We start from the raw sequence: 22,872 nt of genomic DNA, 5'->3' as shown, positions 1-22,872 counted from the left end.
ATTTCTGGAAACCAGCAGCCAGTGACAAAGGCAGAAAACAGTGGTGGCAAAACCCTAGCTAGGGTCGTCTTGTTTGTCACTGCACCGTCTTGTCTTGGTGTTAAGCAGCACTTTGCTAAGTGACAGGAACAGCTCTGTGCTCATCCTGTTGTGGTATCTCTGGGATAGAAGGGTAATCTCTCAGAACATGAGACACCTTTTTATTGAATTGCTGTCCTCTTAATTCCTATAGCAGCAAGTAATTATTTTTTTCCCAGTACTTCCACTGCAAAGCTGGATGTCTGCCCTCCAGCAATCTGATTATATCATAGCTTGTGAATTCCTTTCAGAAGAGGCAGGCACAGTGATGTTCTGGACGTGTTATGTTAGATCCAGTCTTTTTGCTGAGGTAGCTGAGCTTCCAGCCGTTAGAAGCCACATTTGGATACAACCTCCAAGAGAGGAGGGGGAGCTCTGGAAGCTGAGAGTAGCTCACTGGTCATCCCATCATGTCAGGGGCTCGGCATATGATGCTGGGACAACGTGGATGAGATGTTCTCAGGAGTTCCCGCACATATGTTTCTTTGCGCAGTACCCAGCATCTTCTCTGCCGAAACAATTGTGCTCTTGGTATAATTTTAATAGGTTTCCACATTGCTATTCCTAATTGAGAAATTTGCTAGCAACATAGAGAGGCAGGAGTGATTACTGCACACAGTAATTAATCTAAGTCTCATTGCTGTGGCTCAGAAGATGTTTGGGAAAAAATGATGCTGCCAACACTTGCAGTGGACATAATTTCATAGGTCATGGTGACAGATGAAGGAGCTCCTGTGATCTAAAAATTACTTTGTTCACAGAAGTGGGTCCTCTGGCTGCAGTGCAGAAGGCTGGAAAAAGGAGAGTCCTGTTAATAAAATCTATTTACGTGCAGTGTGAGCCAAAAAATAATCAGAAAAATCAACACTCAGTGAGGTTTAAATACTTTTTAAAAGAAGAAAAAAAGTAATGTCTTAAAACTTGGGTAGCTTGGTTTAGACATAGAAATAATTTGTCTGAACTTTCAGAAATGTGTTCTTTTCCACTGATTTCAATTTAGACCGTGCTTTTGAAATTTCTCTTAAGTGGATGTTTATGCATTTGGAATTCTGCCGTGAGCAACCACATAAATGATTTTTGATCAATGTATTTCACAAAATTGTATGCCTAAAAAAATAATGCTCTTCCAAATGCAGGTGATAAAGTCTAGGACTTTTGAACCTTCATTGTCCACAGTGGTTGTACAGTGCCAAGACAAATGATGTGAGCCAGTTGTACTAATTCTTCAGTTTCATGTGTATTTGAGGGAAAAAAAGTATGGAGAGCCTTCTTCTGAGGCATTGTCTAGCTAATTATGTTTTGGCACACAATGAAAGAATGTGATGTTCTTTCTTAAGTGCTTCCTTTCAACTTAAACATTGTGCAACTGGAGCAGCAGTTTAAAGCCCGATGAAAAAATGAAGAAAATTTGAAGTGCTTTTTCTATTGCTCTGTGTTTCTTCTCTGATCCCTACTGTAAGCTTTGAATTAGCAGAACAGATTGACTCTGAAATTTTAGCGTAGGAAAGGGAACACCTACAGCTGGAATAGCATTTCCTAAGATCATACAGTCTGTGGAAAAAGGGTAATATAAGTCAGTGGAGGAGTTTAGATGTCTTCAATATTCAGTCATGTCACATTTAATTTTAATTGCCTTTGAACAAAAGGCATTTCCTCTTCTAGCTCAGCATTCAGAGACTCTGGAAAAGGCTTTTGCTGACTCAAAACCTTGACAGTTCTTATTTTCCACCCTTTGTTCCTACCCTCTTGTGGCTAGCTGGCTGTTCTTGTTATTAGCAAAATAACTTTTTTTTTTGCCTCCGCACGTAGAAATCTGGGAATACTGCTGCAAGATGTGCAAAGCAATTTCTCAGTTGTGTGGTGAACTCAGAATCTGATCACCAGACTGTGGTCTCTGGCACTGAATGTCCCGCTTTAAAAAAAATAATAAAATAAAGCCACAAAGAGGCGAGGTAAAAGGAGGAATGTCAGTCTGTGAATGAAATCTCATCGCTGAAGCGCAGGGAATGTGAGGATCTAGATTTTTACTTTGACCCAGTTAGGATGTACAACCCAGCCGCTCTGCCTCCTTGTCGTGACCTGGTGTCTAATTAATAAAAATTAGTTTAGAGTTTTAGTTTGGTCCCTTCTCTAAGGAGAAAGATTAGCAATCCTTACTCAGAATTCCCAGCGTTTTAGATGGGAATTATCTGAAGGATAATGTCCTAATTAGGATACTGGTTTTAGAGCCTGGTCTTGTAGGTGTATTGCAGAACAGGTTGTGTTGGCTGCTACTGAAAAACACAAGGTGACTGCTGGCTGTGGGACATGGAGTTTGTTTTCAGAACAATGGTCTTGAAAATGATAAGGAATTTTCACTTGCCTGGGATATTGTATTTGTATATTAATTTATAGTGCAAGAATTTATATGTCCACATACATCCTGCTAGTATCATACGTTGTTTTCCTGTCAAATCCCTCACCAAGTGGCATAAAAGAAAACTGGGGAAAGAACAAGTTATATGAAGCCATTGAATGTATGAGTGTCTTAAAATAAGCAGCCACTGCTACCAGGAGAGAGGAGCTAGCTACTGAGCTTTTTCTCTGTTAATTCTCAGTTCCAGCATGATTCGCACTGGGAGCAGGTAAAAATTAGCTCTTTTAATTAAGTGTATTTATTCGAGGAGTTCTCAGTGGCACTTTGTGGTAGCATCTGAGCTACCCAGTTGTGGAGATTTTTAAATGAAAAGTGTCAGTTGTATCTAATATTGCTTTGGCTAGTTCTCTTGGGAAGAGAAGAGCTAAAGAATAAATATTTCTCTGCTAAGTGTCTTTTTAACTCTCACGTGGTCTAATACGCAGGTGATAAGATGTAGGCATTGCTCCAATTCTTGGCAGCGGTTTGGCCCACAGCTTGTCCTCGCCTGGGAATCTCTCTCCTTCTCCTTTAACAGGATGAAAATTGGACACTGAATGTCCTGATTACTTCCAGATTACAAAGGTCTTGCAGAAAAGATAAACTCATTTGATGGACTTGTTTTACAGTGATGTGAAATTACTTAAGGCAATGGGAAACACGTGTGTGTCCTGATGCAGGGCTGGAAATGAGATAAGCGATAACAGGAGAAGACCTTTCTGTGAGCAGAAGAGAAGATTCTCTTCCTTTTCTCATCAGTGCCAGAGAATAGCAGAGGGCGGAGAAGGAAAAAGTGACTCTCTTAGGTTAATAATGCTATTTTCAGGATACAGGTAAGGTACTACATAGAAAGAAGCTTTTCTGGGCGGTGTGGGGTATATTATATTCACTTAGGCAAATTCAGAACTCAATTCAAAGGTTTCCAGTAAGTTCATGCAGCTGCTAATTAGGCAGGAATCCTGAGCTGGCCGGTGAGAACCACAGAAAAATGATAGGCAAATGAGGCTTTCATGACTGCTCTTTTTCTCCTGTGGCATTGCTTGCATGGCCGTCGCTTCTGCAAGTTAGCTTTGGGGTAACTTCTGCTGGAAGGTGGTTTCCCACAGCCTTGTCTGGCCACACCATTCAGGTGTCCAGGGATGCTCTGATGCTGGTTAGAAGTATTACAGCACTGACTTCCCCTTGGAAGCATGCCTTGTGTGTAGGACGTGTTGCCTTGGCTAAGGGTCCTGTCTTTGAGCTTCTGTTAGCATTGCCTGAAGGTTTCTTGAGAGCTATCAACAGAATGCAGTTTTGCTGTTTTCATGTCTTCTGTGTATTACAGTAAAGCACACATTTTAGGTACAAATTTGTCCAATTCTGTGTTGTGTTTTTTTAAAAATAATTAGTTACTCTGTTGGTTTTGACCTCTGTTACTCAAGTTACACAAAGAGGAAGGGCAATAGCAAGTTGCTGAGTAAGTGGATTTCTCAGAGGAGATCTATAGAGGGAATAGTTACTGCTTAGACTGCTGCTAACATCAATTAATTGATCAGTGGTATATGATAACCACTGGATTCTTTTCCCTATTTCGGTTTTCTAAACTGCACAAATAGGTATGCAAATTGCAGTTATAACCAAGCATGGCACTTCATTTTCCAAATCTTACGAGAGTTCTTGACATGGGAGCAAGCAGTTCTGCTTAAGGTGTATGAAGGAGTTGCATGGCATTTCTTACCAGAGCATTCAAAAGGATCGTTGCCTCTTCTGCAGCTATAAAGCAAAGCTGAACCCCAGGAAACTCCACAGATAAATTTAAATTAATATTTTTTGGGTTTCTTTGTAAGTTTTATGAAAACAATCTTATGAAAGACCTGGCTCTTGAAAATTCTGGCATGTGGAGGGTATTTTGCATGTGCTTAGTGTGTATTCCCGCATCTGTGGTGAGTGTCTGCTTGAGGTGTGTAACTGGGCATGGCTTCTTGTGTTTGTTCACATTGGTGTGATCCATATGCTTTCCCTGAGGTTGAAGCGGCCTTCCTCTCACATTATCCCTGGTTTGCTGTACCTTGCTTAATATGGGTAGACTTGATGATCTTAAAGGTCTCTTCCAATCCTAATGATTCTGTGTTGATGTGTCAAATGCTTTTCTTCTTCTTTCTTACATGTCCTCTCAGTGTCTGCATAGAAGCAGTACAAAACATTTTTATAATAACGCTTGATGGTGTTAAGAGTAATAAGGGTCTTGCTGTAGGATACAGCAATTTATAAGCCTGAGGGTTCCAGCTAAAGAGAGCAGTGACGTGTACCTGGCAGTTGCATCGGTTTGCTTACAACCAGACTAGCTATCTAGTAGATACTTTAATGCACGTTGGTGTGGTAAGTGGCACTGTCACCTGTCCTTTTAAAAAATGTACAGGTTTTTGTCGTTCTCCAGCTGAACTTTTTGGAGTGATATAGAGTAGCTCTAACAGGAATCCTAAATTGGGAATTTTGGAAGGGGAGATGCGAGGCTGAGGGTTCCTACACATCTGGCGTTGGATGTTAGGCCTGACCATGCAGTAACTGTGTTGTGTTGTATTGTAAATGAGCTGCAGCTGGAGTGCTCCCTGAATGAGCATAGCCTGTAACAGCCAAGGCAATGGTCTGTTGCATCCTTGCATCTACTGTTCGTTTTGGTGACACACGCTTGTGTGGCTGCACATCTGGTCTTCAGTCTTCAGGCTTGTTCTATGCTCTTGTTCTAATTTTAGTTTGGTTTTGGGTATTTCTCTTGGCAGAATTACGAAAAAGCAGACCGAGACCGTATGGGTTAGTGATTCCAATTAGTACCAATGCAGACGGAAGCTACATCTCCAATATCCTCTCTGCAAGTCATCAAAGAAGATCAACGCGGGAGGTATCCCAAAGCCCCAAACAGCTGTATTTTAATGTCACTGCATTCGGAAGGGAATTCCATCTCCGGCTGAAACCCAACACTCATTTAGTGGCTCCTGAGGCCGTAGTGGAGTGGTATGAAGACTCTGTTGAAGCTGGAAATGATGCTGGTAACACGAGTCAGACTAGAACAGCTACAGAGAGATTATGGAAGCGAGAGCCCCTGTGGACCAACTGTGCATATGTGGGAGACATAACTGACATCCCAGGAGCTTCTGTGGCTATTAGCAATTGCGATGGTCTGGTAAGGCTTGTTTAATGGCATTAATGTCTGGTGTTTTACCACATTATATACAGCTTTTGTTGCTTTTAACTACATGTTGCTAATGATATTAAAAGAACTTCATTTCTTAAATCCTTTAGAAAATGCCTCAGTACGTATTGATGTATACAGTCCTACTGCTTTATTCTGGGGTAATTTCTCTGAGTTTCATGGACAAAGTCCTTAATGTCACTGGTGTGAGAGACAGGAATCAAACCGATATTTTGTTGGTTTTCTTTTTTGCTTTTGTGAGGTGTTACAAATGGGAAAATTAATAACCTGGTCATTTTAAAACTTGAATGATGAGCTTTTGGTGAGTGAATGTAGAATTTGGTGTCCGGATTGTCACTGTGTACTTCTTGGGTAGCAAAATTACAGGCTGCCTTCTAGTCGAAGAATAGCAACAGATTTAAGTTTTAAAGGGTTGGTTTATAAAATAAACATGCTTTTTGTTTTCTTACATGAAGTTTTGCTTCATCAGAAGGCATCATTCAAGTATTGAAGGGTTCACACCTATAAATGGCTCATTTTCAAAACTGCGCTGCCCAGATTGCTGTGTTAGTTTAAAATGCATGGTATTTCATTGTGGCTTCAGCAGATGCTGTGACTGGCTTGGTACACAAATCCCATATTGAAAGACTGGGCATATATTGAGTACACATACCATTCATTAATTCAATCATGCGGTAAAGACAGCTAACAATACTTACCTTGTACTCCTGAAGTAGCAGGAGCAGTGGTGGGACGTGACTGCAACATCCAGGAAGATGAATTTAGTAGTTACTCTACTAATGTTCAGGAGAGGAATCCTATGAACAAGTCTGCAACATGTATCCCTTCTTGGAAAAGGGTTTCCCTCATTCCATCACATGCCATATGTTAATGATTTGATTCCATTTTGTGATGAAAAACGGCTAGCAAACCTCCTTGCCTCTGCAGCGTGTCTCGGTCACTGTATAAGAAATTGCATAAATGTCTCAAACTCCTACTTTGGAGCCTAGGGTGATGCACAACCAAAACTTTTTGACTTCCCTTACTTAAAGAGAGGAATTACTGCCGGTGTTTACATCTGAGATGATCAACTAATGTTAGTTTGGCATGTTTTGGTTGTTTTTGGGGTGTTTTCTAGGAGAATCTGTTGGTGGTGTGCTGTGTTCACAGATGCTACGCAGACAGATATAGTTTCAGAGGTGGCTCTTACAATGAATGAGACCCCCGGGTTGGGAGCTGTTTTAGAGGTAATCCTGAATGAAGATCTTGTGTTAAGTGAGACAGCATGTTAAGACAATAAATTGGATTAAATGGAATTAGATTAAGGAATACAGCAGCTTCAGCAGAGATTGCCATGTGGCTGACAAGCTGCTAGTGTTGTGTTTTCAGTTGAATAAAATGAAGTAGTTGCTGTCTTCACAAACCTCCACATGTATAAGAAGACAGCACATAACAAAGGAGTCCTAAGAACAAGAGGTTTCTCGGTTGTGTGGCTTATTGCCACTCTCTGTTCCCATAACACCCAGGAGAAGCCCTTCATGTGTTTTCCATGGTTTTAGGGACCAGACTAGGAGGACTGTGCTTTTTGGTTGAGGAGGAGAGTGGGTAAACGCTCCTGGGTCACTACTGTCTTTGTTCACCCCAACCCAAGCTGTTTTGTGCAGTCTTTGAGGGGCTTCTTCAAGCCCCTGAACCACCCACCATATGGCAGGGTTGGAAGCCAACCTTGCCCATGCTGCTTTTGCACCCATCTTGCCAGGACTCGAGCTGCTGCACTGCATTTCACTTTCCTGCCTGGGAACGCCTGGGCCAGTAGAGAGCCACTGTGGTGGCTTTACTGCTCCCTGCTTCGGCCAACCAACATGAGAGCAGCTCACATGTTGAAAACCATCTTTTTGAGCACTTTTGCTTGCTTACTTTACCTAGCTGTTGTAACAGTCTTTTGGAGCTCCGAGTGTGAAATAAATAAATAATCTTGAAGATTGATGGGATTTTAGATCTATTATTTTCTTCCTCCCACAGCTCCAAGGTTAGCAGAAGTAACTTGAAGTTAGCATTTCTGTCTTCTTTCTTGCTGTACTATGCATCTCTCAACCAAGCTAGAATATTTGATCCTCAGTGTATCCTGAATATGTGAAGAGTGAGATAATATGGCTTAACAGAAACTGGAACAAGAGTGAGAAATTCTAGGACCAGGTGTCTGTTAGAAAGATATATTTTCAACTTCAAAGGAATTTAGATGCTCTCCAGCACAGCCAGCTAGGTTCTTGCCTTTTGGGAGAAGAAAGGGAATCACAGTGGTAGCAAGTCACTCAGTGTGTAGCTTAGAGAAGAAGTTTGATATTGTAAATAACAGAAAAAGAACACTTGGCTTGCCAGAAGTTGGCAAAAGACCTCACAAATTTTATTTTGTGCCTGAGGGGATTTTTAATTATAAGTCATAAGATGCTGGCTGATGGTGGGGCAAAACTGTGTACTGTGCTAACACATACTTCACAGACATTGCTGAATTTTGCATTCTTTAGTGTTTTCTCTTAGCACTAGATGTGTGGTTATAAGGAACATAAGGGTGCTAAGTTTCAATTCCTTGATCATAAATATATGCAATAATTGGCATTTGCACTAGTAAAGCAAGATTTTGCCCATGGTCTCTTCCTGAATCTAAACTTACATTTAAAAACCAAAATATTTGAACACTTTTGTTTTGAAATAGTTTACATATCTACTTCTGCAGTAAAAGTCATCTGCATGCTATCAGTTTTGCAAATTCCTATCTTCACATCTGCTTAATATCCCTTGAAAATAACCCTGATTGTTTAAAAAATTGCATGCGTGTACATGCACTCGTCATAGCAAAAGAACAATTAATTAGTCATGTAGATGCTGTGTGTTGGTTTTGTTACTGTGTTTCAGACAGCTGGTGCTTCCGCAGGTTTCCGTTGTGCATTTGTGCTGTTCTTTTGGTCAAAATAGCAACACTTACTGTCACGATATTTATAGTTTATCAAGTAATTGCCAGACTTGCAGCAAAACTTGTCACTGAGTTACAGTCATCAAGCGAAATCATCCTTCCAGTGTTCAGATGGCATGTGGAGAAAAGTTCTACGTTGTCTCACTTCAGGCGGATTGTGCAGTCTGTAGTGCCTCGCAGAATTTGTCCTTCTGGTACCTGCTATAGTTATTGCTGCTTTTATCTAGTCTGTATGTTTGTGTTAGTAAAGCTTGCTCTGTGGTGGCTGGCTGTTGAAGTTCAGATGGTGCTGGCGTAATGCAGAAATGTCGGCCCAGCACTGGTAAGAGAAGAGTGTGGTGAAAAACCCAATGCTTTTTCTAGAAGTTTATCCTAGTGTTGTGCTGACATTCATCAGCTGAAAGCAGTGGCGTCCTTGGGGTCTGTGGGCTTGAGAAATGGAAGCCTATGATCTCTTACCAGAGGAGGGTAAAAAGAGAAAAGCTCTTAATAACTTGGATCTTCTGATGGTGAAATGGTAGTTTCAGAGTCCGCAGCCTAGATTTAAGTCCACTGATCAATCCCTTGCCCTTTTTTTATTTGGCTTTGGTTTAGTCAGTGTTCAGAATGTGTTGTAACGATGGAAGGACATACAATTGTGTGGGCATGACAAGGCCAGGCAGAAGGCTCTGCTTACCCTGACAATGCTTGCAGGGTGTGTGTGCTCCCCTCACATATTCATAGTCCTTAAATGCTTGCGTTCCTGTGTCTCATTTTTGTCTCCTTCTTGCTTTTCCTTCCTCTTTAGTGCCTGTACAGTAACATCTCACCTTGGTACTCTTTTGCTGACCATCTCATTAGGCTCAGACTTACAAGGGGGAGTAAGTATTAGTAAAGGTTATGGCAAGCCTTCAGGCTTGAGTTGCCTTGCCCCTTCCCTGTTTACATATGAGTAGTGTCTTCCCTTTTGTCCTCCACACAAAGATCAGATCATTCAAACTGTCATGAAGAACTTAATTTAATATACCTGATTTAGCATGTCAGATCATGATAAGGTGCCTTCTCTTCTGGATAACTGTGGGAATGTGGTTTATGTGTCTGTGCATTACATGAAATGTTTCATCTAACATAGATTCCTAAGCAAGGTACTTAATCTACTCCCAGGTAAGCATATTCTGGACAGTATTTTTGTGTCTGACTCATGTGGTAGGCCTCCTGTTTTAAGATGCTACAGACGGTTGAAGGGCCTACCTATTCAAAAGTTAGTGAAGGTTTTCTGACCTTGTAATTCATTGCCAAGTATTGGTGCACATCTAGAGGAGCATATGGTTTAGGAAAGTGGGAAAATAACTGCAAGATGTTCAAGAAGGTGGAACTCAGTTGTTGGCAGGTGGCACTTTTCATGGGCTGCTTATGCCCAGCATGGTACTCTATCTGCTGCGGAAGGTGCAGTAAATGACCAGCCTCCAAAAACCATTACAGGTGATTCAGATTGTAAATAAACAGAACACAGCAGACTTAGCTTTTAGAAATAAAAAAGTATAAAAGTTTGTATCAGTCTCTACCTTTTGTTGTAAAGGTGACAACTTCAGGTTCTCTGTTAGCTTTCTTCCTTTTGTAACAAAAGCCGGACAATTGTTGGTATGCAATACCTTTACTTACACTTTGAGCTGTGTTTTTATAGACAAGTATCTCCTTGTTTGAGTTGTGATCTTGTTTATATTCACACATATGCAATGCCAGGTGGGAACGTTGGCTTATGTTTCTTACAGAGCGTTAACCTTACTTGTCCTAAATGAAAGGGCCATAATACCCAGTGCAATGAATCTTTAATCTTTGACTTCAGATACCAAGTAAAATGTGACTTCTTTTCTTTATTGGAAAACTGTGGTCTTCAGGGCCAGGGCTGCACACACTCATTTGAAAGTACAACTGTTTGCAAATGGAGATCTTCACTAGTCTACCTGCCTTTTAGTGTTCAGCTGTCAAACCAAGGAAATCCTTGAAGACAGACCAACTGTCAAGAATAAAAACGCCCAAACCTGCTCAGATCTGTCATTTCTGATGTGTTGTTCCTCTCTTGCTTATTGTCATCCCTTTTTTCTAAGGGTATTGAGACTTGAAGAAACTTGTATGCGTCTTTATGATCTATGCTTTTACACAAGTTCATGTGCAGCTGTCGGTATTTTGGGAATTTCAGCATATCCTCAGAGTTTGCTTTTGATTTTCTGACGTGAGTCCCCTAGCACAGACCTCTTGCAAGTAGGGACTCCTTAAATGTTAGCCTTTGCCTTTGTGTCTTAATTCCACCCTTTGTGAGAGGAAGCTGATGAGGGTTCCCTGCCCTCAGTGGTTCTGGCATTCTTTTCAGCAATGGTTATAGATTTATTTGAAGTGTCAGAATAGAAGGATGTACAGAGATGTGCACGTTATTTCCTTCTGCAAATATGTGTGAAATACAGGCTGCGGTATCCCTGAAGGTGTTTAAAAAACACATAGACATGGTGCTTAAGGACATGATCTAGTTATGGACATGGCAGTCCTGGGTTAACAGTTGGGTTTGATGATGTCAAAGGTCTTTTTCAACCTAAATGATTCTATGATTCTGAGCTAAGGGATACTTGCACAGAGACTTAAGCCTAGGTTCAGGAAAAGCCTTAAAAATACACTTAGGTTCAGTCATGCGGTTAAGTGCATACTGGGATCTAAGCAGTTTCGGAGCATTTCGATTTGTTTCAAATGCTTTTTTATTACCATTTTGCCATCAAGACTGAAGTATTAAGACTCATTTCTTGTTCGTGTGTTTGGTACTAATGCATCGTTTCAACATGATTTCCCCCAAGCTGGCAAACTAAACGGATAAACAGCTTTCTGGGAGCTGCTGGTGCCTTATCTCAGTGTATTTGAATAGCATTTTGCAGACAAACACTTGAACTGCTGCTGAGCATCTAGTTACAGCATGTAGGATACTCTTGGTGAGGTTATTTCCAGCATCCTGAAGAAGAATATTAGGGAGCCACTGTTGAGCAGGGGTGCTGTGGGAAGGTGATCAGGGCATCTGGACTTCTTGGTGTGACAGCAGTGAGCATCTAGCGGGGTGCAGCTGTGGGTGCTCTCAGGAGGGCCAGGATGCACACTGAGGCTCAGAATGGGACTATCCCCTCAGTCCTGGAGGTCTCTCCCAGTCCAGGCTGGGAGCAGCGTGGGAAGCTGTGCGCTTCCACTGCCCAGGCTGCAGCCGGGTGGACATCTGGTAATCCTGTACCTTCTGGGAGCGTGAAACACAGGAAAAGGGAATAAATGGCTAGGGAGATAGAACCGCGTCCGGACTGTGCGCTGCTCTGCCCAGATGGCAGCAGTGTCTTAGACTGATTTAATGTTCTTATATTCGTGTGCCCTGCCCTATTGCGCACTTCCCACAGTAATTACATCCTTGCAGTGAACTCCTTTAACCTGCCCTGCCTGTTCTTACCACTTGAATTTTGCTATACTTGGCAGCCCTGCAGACTTATTAACTGGCTTGATGGGTTGCAGCTGCCTCTTTGGATAGACAGACCCCATCTGGTAACCTCAGCCTGTCCTCCCTGTTTGACTGAGCAGCCTTCGGTCACTGTCAGGCTGGGCTTGGACTTCATCCCTGTTGCCTCTCCAGTATGCAGCACTTCCTACTAATAGAGTAGAGGCTAATACAGGCTTTTCAGATGTAGCAGTCCACAGTGAAGGGATTTCTCAAAGTTCAGAAGCTCCAATAACTTGGAAACCCAGTGCCATCATGTTGCTTATTTAGGACTTCAGGCTTCTTGCATAAAACACAGAGGGATGGCTTTTGAGAGGGAAGCTGATGGTGATTGAAGTAAAATGGCAATGTAGTGTAAAATAATACAATGCAGAAATTCTTTTGTATGTCTAGTTTGCTTCTCCTTGAGGTTCTCACTCAAAACAAGCGGGTGCATCATCCTTACTTTGTACCGTAGTCAAAGTTCATGCAGATGGTTCCTCAAGCTCCATTTATTTCTTCTTATTTGTTTTTGTAAGCTCTTCTAAGGAGGCCAGATTTGGGCTAACAATAGATGTGCCTCACTTCTCAGCCCTTGGGTCTCCTTCTCTCCTCCAGCCTTGCATATCTCCCATTCTCAATTAAAAGAAATTGCCCTTTCCACCATAAACCCTTCCTTTTCTTCCAAAGCTGTTATCGAAACTCATTTTTGTAAAGCTTTCTCTGTCACAGTAAAATGCCAAGAGAATTTCTGTCTGCAAGACAGATACAATGGGTAGGTGCATGAATTGCTTGGAGAGCATTAGCAAAAGATGATGTGAACAGGAAGAAGGTCTGAAGTCTTCCAAGTCCTGGCTCAGCTCTTGCCCTTCTCTGCCTCCTGCCCTGTTCCTTGGGGAACCTCAGCCTGTGACCAAAGTAAGAATAAACTCAATTGAAGAGAAAGCTCTTTTTTTAGAGGTGCAGGGAGACTCTCCTTGCTTCAGCAGGTAGTTGTAGAAACCTATTGTTTGTACCAGTTCTGGCTGGCTGTTGAAAGATGGTGAGTGGGGGAAACCTCTGTGCTTTGTACTTGAGTGTACATAGTAGGAAGTAGTAAGAAAGGTTATGCTCAGAGTTTCCACTTGATTGTATGCTTTACATTTTCAAGGCTGATTGAACTGCTAATTCCTCCTCTGAAATGATAATTTTCCTATGGGCTGCAGCTCCCTCTCCCTTTGTTCCAAGGATTGTGTGGTCATAGGAAAAACTGAATAGATATACAGTAGTACTGCTATGGACTTAACATAGACCAAATTGGGCCAAAATATAGAGAGCTGCACAAATATCTTTCATAGCACGGAAATATGTGATCAGTTTGGGTAATAGGTTTTCCAAATGGAAAAAGTTGTCATGTATTTTTAAAATGAAGCAGAAAAAGCTAGAGTCCTGATGGTCTTACTGACCTGAAGAGATCCCTTCAGGAGCTGTTGTTCTGCATGGAGAGGGATGGGAGCAGCCCTGTCTGCTTCTGCTTCCCTCTGTAAGAGGTGCTGAGAAGAATCCTGGCTAAGGAATAATGGGGAGTGTGGCCTGATCTAGTTAAATAAATAAAACAGATGAAGTACATCATGCATTCCCCCCCATCATGGTCCCTGTCTGTCTGACTAATGACACAAAGAAGGCTCCTGCTGTGGCAAAGAGTGTGGGGACTGCTGGGGAACATCAGCGGAAGGATTATAGATCCCTTGGGCCTTGGAGTGTGAAACAGGACCAAGAAAATCCCTTCTGAGAGATGGAATCATGGAAAAATTTGAGATTTTTTTTTTCTCTTCCTCTCTGGTAGCCTTCCCTAAGCGTGATTTCTCAGGGGGAGAAGGAAAGAGCAAGAACTGGGACTGTAAGCAGACTTCAGTGAGGTATTTGAAGTCTAACTTTGAAGTAACTCCATTTTCCCCCTCATCACTTTAATTATAGTAATTCCGTGCTTAAAACTGGGCAGTCATGATTCCTGACGCAACACTGGGCTGCTGGAGCCTACATGGTTCCTCCAGGGCCCCAGCCAGGGTTTTTATGCAACACCGCTGTCCTATGGACATGGCAATTAGTTGAGGTGTCTGTACAGGACACTGCAGAATCTTTTAAGGTTTTATTTTCTAGGAGCTTGACAGTCTCCTGTGTAAGCTGTCCAAAGATTAAGTTCCTTGTCCAAAGCTTTAAGTTCTGCTTAATCGGGGGGAAAAAAAAGGGGGGGGGGGGAAGGGGGGGAAACCCATTTCTGCTTGCTTAATAACAGCCATCTTAACAGAAGATGTCTGTTTTAATAGTGTTTGTAGTTATTTTTGATTCAGAAATGAGGTTTTTCTTACTTAACAGCATATCCATTCCAAGATTAATGTATTTATGGATTCTTCCACATTATTAGCCAGATAAAATATGTCTGAACACATCAACTTCATGCTGTGTGCTTTTGGCTTCAGTAGCAGCACAAATGAATTCAAGATAGTGCAGATTTACACTGTGTGTAAACCTACTAGGTAATAGTTATGTATGTATCTGTCTTAAATCTGGAGGGCTGTCCCAGCCTGGTTTTATTAAGATTGCTGTATCTGCTGTGAAGATGCTGGGATGGGTTACACTTCACATGTTTTAAGACAAGCCTTATATCGCCACACATGGTTTCCTAGACCTCTGTTACCAGAGAGAACTTTGCATCCCTTGCTTTATCAGAAAAGGTATTTAAAGTACAAGCCTACTGAGCAGGTTTTTTTATGGTACTTTAATTGCCCTTGGATCCCTTCCCCATTCGCTCCTCCTGCACTATTCCAGTAATGCCATGGTGTCAGCTTGCTTCCCAGTTCCCCACTCGGGTGTCTGAGGGTGACTGTGTGGGCCCATGCATGTGTATATGGGCATGTATGAATATTTTATATATAGAGAAACCTTTTGCTCCTGAAGAGGAGTGTAGCAGTTAAACTTGAAAATAGCATTTTTTTAAAGTTTATTTTAAAATATTTTTCATGTGGCATATTTTAAGGAAAGGAAGTCTGTGTAAAGTAGTATATTTTAAGTGTGCATTACTGTCTGGAGGTGTTGTGTCTTAAAAAGCAGAACGACTGTGTTCTTATTGTCTCTCTCTGCTTACTCTTCATTTCACTGATGGAATAGCTTACAGAGGCGAGAAAGCGGTTCATCTATGAAAGGGATGCTTGTTTATGGCTATGAATATGTGAAAATAAACATCTGTCATGCGTGGATTTGGACAGGTTTGAGTTTATATTCCAACAGCATGTCCCTACAGAACAGTTGTGGTTTTACAGCCCTTCTTGAGCTAATCTTAATGGAAAATAAATTTTGCTAAGCTCCTCCTTTGCCCTTTGTATGTAGAGTACACCTATACTAGTGTTTCTGTGGTGTGGGTACTCTGCAGAGGTGGGGAAAAAAAAATAGAAAGTTTTCCTATTTCTGCATAATCCAACAAAAACATTATCCCTTCATTTCACCCCTGGGATACCACTGGATCTGCTCTTGAGTCCAGATTTTTCCAGACTGCAGAGCCCAGGGGGAGCAGGAGCAGGCGCTGAACACTTCACGGTCCCTGTCAAATGAGTGTGATGGAGCTGGCATAACTAGCGCTGGCTTTGGTGTCACATCAGTATCTGATCCAAAACCTTTCCAATATCGAGTGTCCTCATCCTGGCACTTGCTTTTAAGTAACCTGTTTCATGAATAGCAACACAGTGAAATTCAGTACTCGTTTCATCAATGTTTGTTCTGTGAGTATCACTGCAGAGTAAATAAATTTCTGCTGGCATTCGTGATTAGGTGGCGTGTGGCTGAAAAATGAGGTTGGTCTGAGACTTAAATTGCTTCCACTTACTGGAAGAAGTTCCGTTAAGCTTTCAGGGTTTAGCAACAGCTTGCTGTAGCATCCCAAATGTAGCTTCCAGCCTCCTCAGGAGTAATTTGCAGTCACTCCATGGCAAAATCAATGATGAAGGGTATTGTAGGATTCATCCTTTCATAGTCTTCCCTTGCTGATGCTGTACCACCTTTGATTTTCAAGATTCTCAAGAGCACAAGTCTTATAAGGAGCGACTGAGGGAACTAGGGTTGTTTAGCCTGGAGAAAAGGAGGCCCAAAGGGAACCTTTTCACTCTCTACAACTACCTGAAAGGAGGTTGTAGTGAGGTGGGGGTTGGTCTCTTCTCCCAGTTACCATGCAATAAGACAAGAGGAAACAGCCCCAAGATGTACCAGGGGAGGTGTCATTTCAATATAAGGAAAAAGTTTTTCACTGAAAGGGTGGTCAAGCATTGGAACAGGCTGCCTAGGAAGGTGGTGGAATCACCACCCCTGAGGTGTTTAAAAGATGTGTAGATGTGATGCTTGGGGACATGGTTTAGTGGTGGGCTTGGCAGTGCTGGGTTAGTGGTTGGACTTGATGATTTTAAAGGTCTTTTCCAACCTAAATGGTTCTGTGATTCTTCTGCTGTCTAAGACAGAGAGCAGGGACACATCGCCGTGCCGTGGGGAGGCAGCAGGAGGCTTGGGCTGCTGAAGCTTGCTGCTGTCACCTAGGGCACTGCCATTAAAGTCCAGCCTCCAGGTTTTAGCTTTTTGGTGGATTGGAAACAAGTCAGAATCTGGCTTGAGTTTCATTTTTGCTGCAGTTTTTAATATTGATTGTTCTTGCCTTTCTTCAGCTTAGGCTATCAGAGCAGGTATTTCAGACAGCAGAAAGACTTGTCCATTCCTGTTAATGGGGAGTGTTTTAATGAGACCTCGGATGAAAGTTCCTTAAGCTTCTGGAGTGAAGACATGCTCTGCCAGAGCAGAAGCAGCCTTGCTAGCCTGACTTAGGTCCTGCCACACTCCCCTTGAAATCACTGTTACAACATGTGGTTGTTGAAACCTTAGGAGACCATATCCCAAGCTGATGTTGTTCGTCAGTAGGTTCCTTTTCATCACCTGCCCTGCTTTTCTTGTAGACAGGAGATAGATGGAAAACCAGAATGATCTGTTCCTTCATGGCTGACAAGCAATTCAGAGTGGAGCCAAGCAGTGTAATTGGCAAGGGAGTGATGCCTGAACATTTGCAGACACTGCTGCATGTGCGTCTTGCGGTACCTTCTTGGAAGTAGTCCTGTGTCACAAATACCTTTCCATCAGTACTCCTGATGGCAGCCTTGTGTAGGCTCTCTGTTTTGGGAGCTGCTTGCCTGCCTGTGACACTTTCATTCCACAGGAGTAAATGAATTCCTGGCCACAACAGACGAGTTTGGGAGTCCTCAAATGACAGAAACGACTGACAAGGCACTTCTGGGGCAGTTTGGATGACAAAGGCTAATAGATATCTACAATAGCCCAAAGATATATTTTGACCTTTGGGTTTCATGTCAGTTTGTAATTCTGGTCCCTTGGAGCAGTCAGTTGGCCTCTGAATTGTTTTCCCTGACCTAGAGCTTCATTCAGAGACCTGAGAGCAAAGGTTGTCTGAGGTTTGTCCCCTTCTTCTGATGGCATTGGACTGAAGAAATGAGCTCCTGAAGTAGCCGTGGACATACCCTGCATTGTGGGTATGCTGCCTCCAAACTCTCTTGTGTTCTCTTCCCTCTCTGGAGCTTATTTCTTCAGGACAAAATTCAGAATGTAGATGGGATGGAAACTGCAAATTTCTTATGGGATGTATGTACATAGACATGCCACATAAGTCAGCTTGTTGCTTTCCTTCGTCTGCAGCTCCCTCTGAAAGATCACCTGGGCTGGGGGGCTCTGAATGGAATGATTTTAAGGGATGGTGTTGTACAAGGTGCTGGAATTCCTGCAATTTTTTTCTTGGCAGGCTTGAAAGGCTGTTTCCCTCTTGGGAGTCCCTTCTGCAGATGGATCCTTGCAGGATGAAATAAGGTTGGAATGAATAAGGGAATAGTTTCCAGCAGCCTGCTCTTAAAGTTGCCGACACTGTCAGGTTTTGAGGTGGTGTTGGGCTTCTGCCTAGTTGAACCGTCCCTCCTATATCTGTGTCTTTTGCAGGAATGTGTTGCTTTAACCGTAAGTATCAAATAACAACTTTTTCTGGGGAAGGATCTTACTATTTCAGTACCTTCCCGAAGTGGTACTGAAGGATTGTGTTTCAGGTAGGATTATTTCCACCCTTGTACTGCACAAGGAGTTGGGTGGCACACCGGCAGTGCAGTAGATGGGCGGGTAGCAGTAAGAAAATAAAAGTTTAGAGACTAAGACTGCTTGTGAAACAGCTGTTGGGGCCTGAGGAAAAAAATAAGGGAAACGGATAGGAAAAAAAAAATTGGTGAATGCATAAGGCTTCCTTTATCACATTAAATAGGTTCCTTTGCTTTACATTTACTACCTACGTTTACAGCTGTGCTTACTACCTTTCCATTTGTCTTGCAAGAGTTTTTTTTAAGCCCGTGTAAATTGTAATAAATGTCTGTTAAAATGTTTTAAGTGAATTGCTGAGCCCCTGCTCTGCCGTGGTTGATCTTTTAAGATCAGAGAACTGCAAGCTCTCAGCACCTGCTGGCACCTCAGAAGGAGACAACTCCATTTTGTCAAGCATTACTCTGTTTAGCAAGTGCTTTGAGCCTAGGGGAGCACATGCCTTTTTGATGTCTTAAGGATCACCCAGTCACAGCTTTTACAAAGGTTTTGGGACCAGCATTCCTTTATGGGTGGAGACAGGAGATTTTCTTGGTCTGTAGTAGACAGCCCATCTTCTGGGAAAAGGCTCTTTCTGTGCAAGATCAGATTTTTTTTCTCACCCAACTACTAGGCTGCAATAGCTGCCAATGAGAGCAGCCTTTCTTCTGTCCAAGTGGAGAACTTCTAGGAGTAAATGCCTCACACTGCAACCAGCGTGCTGGCCTCAGGGGTATCCGTGCCATGGCCATGGAGATACTCGGAGGAGCAGGGGCAAATGATCCTTCTCTGGTGTCTTTGGAAAGGCCTGGGTTTTACCTCCACCATGTCCAGGGGGAAGGCATGATTTTCACGTCTCATTAATTCCTATTAAGCATTTCTGTAGGTTTTGAAGGAAGTAAATTTCCAGCGATCTTTTGTGGTCTTCTCCCTTAAGCTACATCCATACAAAAAAGGTGGAGGTGGTTTAGCTTTTTTTGGAATGGGCTCATAGGAAGCATTTGCAGACAGTTTTTGGTAGCTGTTTTGATATTTGTCTTAAAACAAGGTCTTTATCCTCTGTTGAGGAAAGAGTAGCAGCAGGTTATTAAGTAATTGAAAGCAAGGATGAAAGTAGAATCAATCCCGTCTGTTTTGACAGTCCTGCATAATTCCTGTTCCTTCAATTAAGAAGAGATAAGATGACTGGCACCAAAACTGTTTACTGCTGTGTCTTCTAGGCAACACTTGTCTAGTATTGTTTTCTTCTTAGGATTTCTGCATGTCTTTTGCTATAGCGGCAGTAGCAGTGAAGATGATGTCCTGCCTGAAAGTGCATGTTGGAAGAAAGTGAAAGTAACACTGGTTTATGACACAAAAGGAAGCATACCAGAAACTAGAAAACCAGCCTTAGCTGGAATTTACAGAAAGGCATAATTGTTTAACTGGCTTTGAATAATGTTTCCTCTGATTGTAGAAAGTTGAAATTCCAGAATGGCCATCTGCATACCGAACTGGCCAGCCTTTGTGCCTGAATGAAGAGTCCATCAGAAGCAAATGGCTGTATGAACCGTTGCTTCACCAGGCGATGCAGTTCATGCATCAGCAACTGGATTTTCAGAAGTATCAGCTACAAATGGATGGGCCAAGTGCTGCTCGTGTGCTGGGGAGCCAGAAAGTACAAGGTCAAGGAGGAGGCTGCTTGCCTCAAGTCGTGGTATACTGGGGGTTGGAAGGAGATGAAGCTGGCATCTGAGTGACCTGAAGTGATGAAATCCAAGTTGCCTACGAACTCTTTAAAAGAAGACTTCGCCTTGGGGGATTCCTGGGGGCTCTCTGGAACGTCCAACAGGAATAGCACAAACCAGTTCATTTGGGAACTTGAAAACTACCCCAGGTTTGCCGAATTGTCTATGTGCTACATAGCCACAAGTGGAAGATACGATGCTAAAATGTCTAACACCATTATTAGTCTCTTTTTTTCTGTCTTTCTAGATTGGAGAGAATATTTGAAGGCTAATTAAGACACTTCACAGTACAATGTGAGTTAGGTGGAGGTGAGAGTAACAGACAGTTGAAGTTTTAAGCTGCACTGGTTGTGCTAATGCTGAATATGGAGGTGTTTTAATCAGGTCATCTTCTCTAGAAAGGGATTTAGGAACACGTGTCTGTAGAAAGGCTGCATGAAAAAGCTCCGACTCTTCATAAAACTAAAATGTCTCGGCTTTGCCACACTTTGAGACTTTTATGTATAGTTTATTTCCGATTTTGAAAAATTACCCTTTACGACAGAGCATGGTTTTATGTGTAATTCTTACCCTTTAAGCAATACATTTAGGGGCTCAAGCTGCTATTTATGGATCAGTATAACTCCCCCCAGTTCACTCCATCTCCTGTGACTGAGAGTAGAAGCAGTCACTGGTAGTACAGCAGCCTGCTTCTACTGTGAAGCTGAAGACTGAGGATTTACGTGTTGCCCCTGTTTGCGGCTTGTCTGCTCTAGGTACTGCTGCTTCAGTGCTATCTTCTGTTTCATGTGTGAAGACCTGCTCCAAAGTCAAGGAGGAGGCTATCTGGTACTACTTCCTGATTTGGCGTGTAGGAGATAAGCCCATGCTTGCACAGGTGGAGAGCAATCAGTGAATGTGTCTGAACTCTGTGAAGTGATACTGCCCTTAGTTAAAAAATGGTCTGAAACACATTGCTGGTGGCAGGGTGCTGCTCTGGATATCTGTTTTGTAGCTGTTATTGAATCACAGCCTTGGCTATGCATTTTTACCAAACAGTGCTTCTGGACTTTTGCTTTTTGTTACCAAAGCAGCTGCTTAAATTTTTTTTTTATTCCTGGAGGCTTACAGCTAACAGTTTATAAATTATCCCGAGCTTATTAAAATTACTAAGTACAACACTTTTTATATAGTTTTAGTAATAAACCCCAGATTGTATAACTTCTGTGAACCCTTGATAATACACATAGTGCACATGAATTGGGCTCTCATTCATGTTCTGCCTTCACGTATCACATGTGGTAAAGTATGTGTCTCAGTAAAAGTAAATAGATACTGAAATAGTTGACGTTCTCACAGCTTAATCCTTGTAACCTCTCTCAAAGTTCTTATTGATGGTAGAGGTTGTACTGAATTTGAAACTGTATTTTGTAGGGTACAGATACAGAAGCCATATTCAGTAATGCCTTCTTTGATGTTCCTTGTTTATTCAGCACTGCACTTACTTGTATCTGGAATTTGACCTCAGAGGCACATGGCCTGAGGTTTGCAAAGGAGGCAAGAAACAAGACTGGACAGAAAATACCGTTTAGGGTTGTTGAGAAAAAAGGGAAAAAGGGGAGGCAGACAAGACAGGTTTGTCTGTTGTAGGAGCTCATCATCCACTGTACCAGTTCTTACCTTCTTTAGCGGGTCACACTGCAACTCTAATCATCACTCTCTGATTTCGGCTCTGGAAGAGTTATGGAAATAAAAGTTAGTCAGCTCGACCTCTTGACCTCATGTTTCATCAGGAGTTTCTTGAAATGATGGATAAAGTGGCAGCACTGTTGTTCCTGTTAATAGGGTGAAATATTTGCTTTCACTTTGATTTTAAACTGATACATAGGTTTCATAGGCTACTTCTGTGACTTGGCTGATAACTTTAATAAATTACTTTGACTTTCTTTTATAAAAAGAGCAGCAACCATGCAATAGTAAATTAACTTTCTAATCTTATACAAATCACACTGTCATTTGTCTGTCTTCTTTTATGCCTGACTAAATCACTAATGTGTAAAACTACATTCACTTTTCCTTTGAGAGATTTTACCACAATGGTGGGGTTTTTTTGCAGAAAGATGTGGGATGAATTTGAAGTAATGAGTCTGATGTAAATGTTACTAGCATTGGCATTTCAATACTTTGAAATCATACTTCCCAGCTTTTGATCAACAGAGTATTTCCAAAGTAAAATACATCCTTTTCATGTTTCTTCTCAAAGTTGTATCTGAGAGGACGACTGTTTTTCACCCTTAGTTTTATTATCTCAGGAGTTTTTTTTTAAATAGGGACATCTTTGTTATCCACATCGGTAGCTTGCCCGTAGCATTAAGTCCTGTTTAGCAGAGGACTAGTGAGTGCAGCCCTTCCAACTGTGGTAAAAACCAAGTGCTTTTTGCAAAGCTAATTTATGTGCTCTTCACAACATAAATTAGCAAACCCTGTAAGTTGATACTTGTGGAAATGGACTTTATTAAGGTTGATCCAAGCTGTCAAGTGTCTTATTCATAGAATCATAGAATGGTTTGGTTTGGAAGGGACCTTGAAGTTCCAAACCCCCTGCCATGGGCAGGGACACCTTCCACTAGACCAGGTTGCTCCAAGCCACATCCAGCCTAGCTTTACTGGTTCTCAGGAGCTCATACAGCTCTAGAATATCAAGCTGTATAATTAGTCTTGTCTACAGTTTGTGGAAGTGACCTATAGAAGAAGCTCCATGGGGAGACCAGCTGCAGCCAACTGTGGAGGGAGTAGCCCAGAGTCAAGTGTCCATGTAAGCCTGCTTGCCTCTAAACCTCGTGAAGATGATGCAAAAAATAATTAATTCCTACTTTATAAATACAGCAGAGAGGATTCAGGAGGAGTCTAAAAGGTCACTTGAAGTACCTTTCTGCT

General features: G+C 42.1%; 1 protein-coding gene across 3 annotated transcripts in view; it reads left to right on the top strand.

The window, feature by feature from the left end:
* ADAMTS3 (ADAM metallopeptidase with thrombospondin type 1 motif 3) overlaps positions 1–22,872 on the top strand; it is a 134,889-nt gene that overhangs the window by 7,444 nt on the left and 104,573 nt on the right. For all 3 annotated transcript variants that reach the window (XM_055796450.1, XM_055796449.1, XM_055796451.1), the window contains exon 3: positions 5,233–5,633. In XM_055796450.1, the coding sequence (XP_055652425.1) occupies positions 5,233–5,633 (401 nt within the window). The remainder of the gene's footprint in view (positions 1–5,232; positions 5,634–22,872) is intronic.

Source organism: Falco peregrinus, chromosome 2, assembly GCF_023634155.1.
Source record: "Falco peregrinus isolate bFalPer1 chromosome 2, bFalPer1.pri, whole genome shotgun sequence".
Lineage (NCBI taxonomy): Eukaryota > Metazoa > Chordata > Aves > Falconiformes > Falconidae > Falco > Falco peregrinus.
The sequence above is the reverse complement of the archived record's forward strand: the minus strand, read 5'-3'. Positions and strand labels throughout refer to the sequence as shown.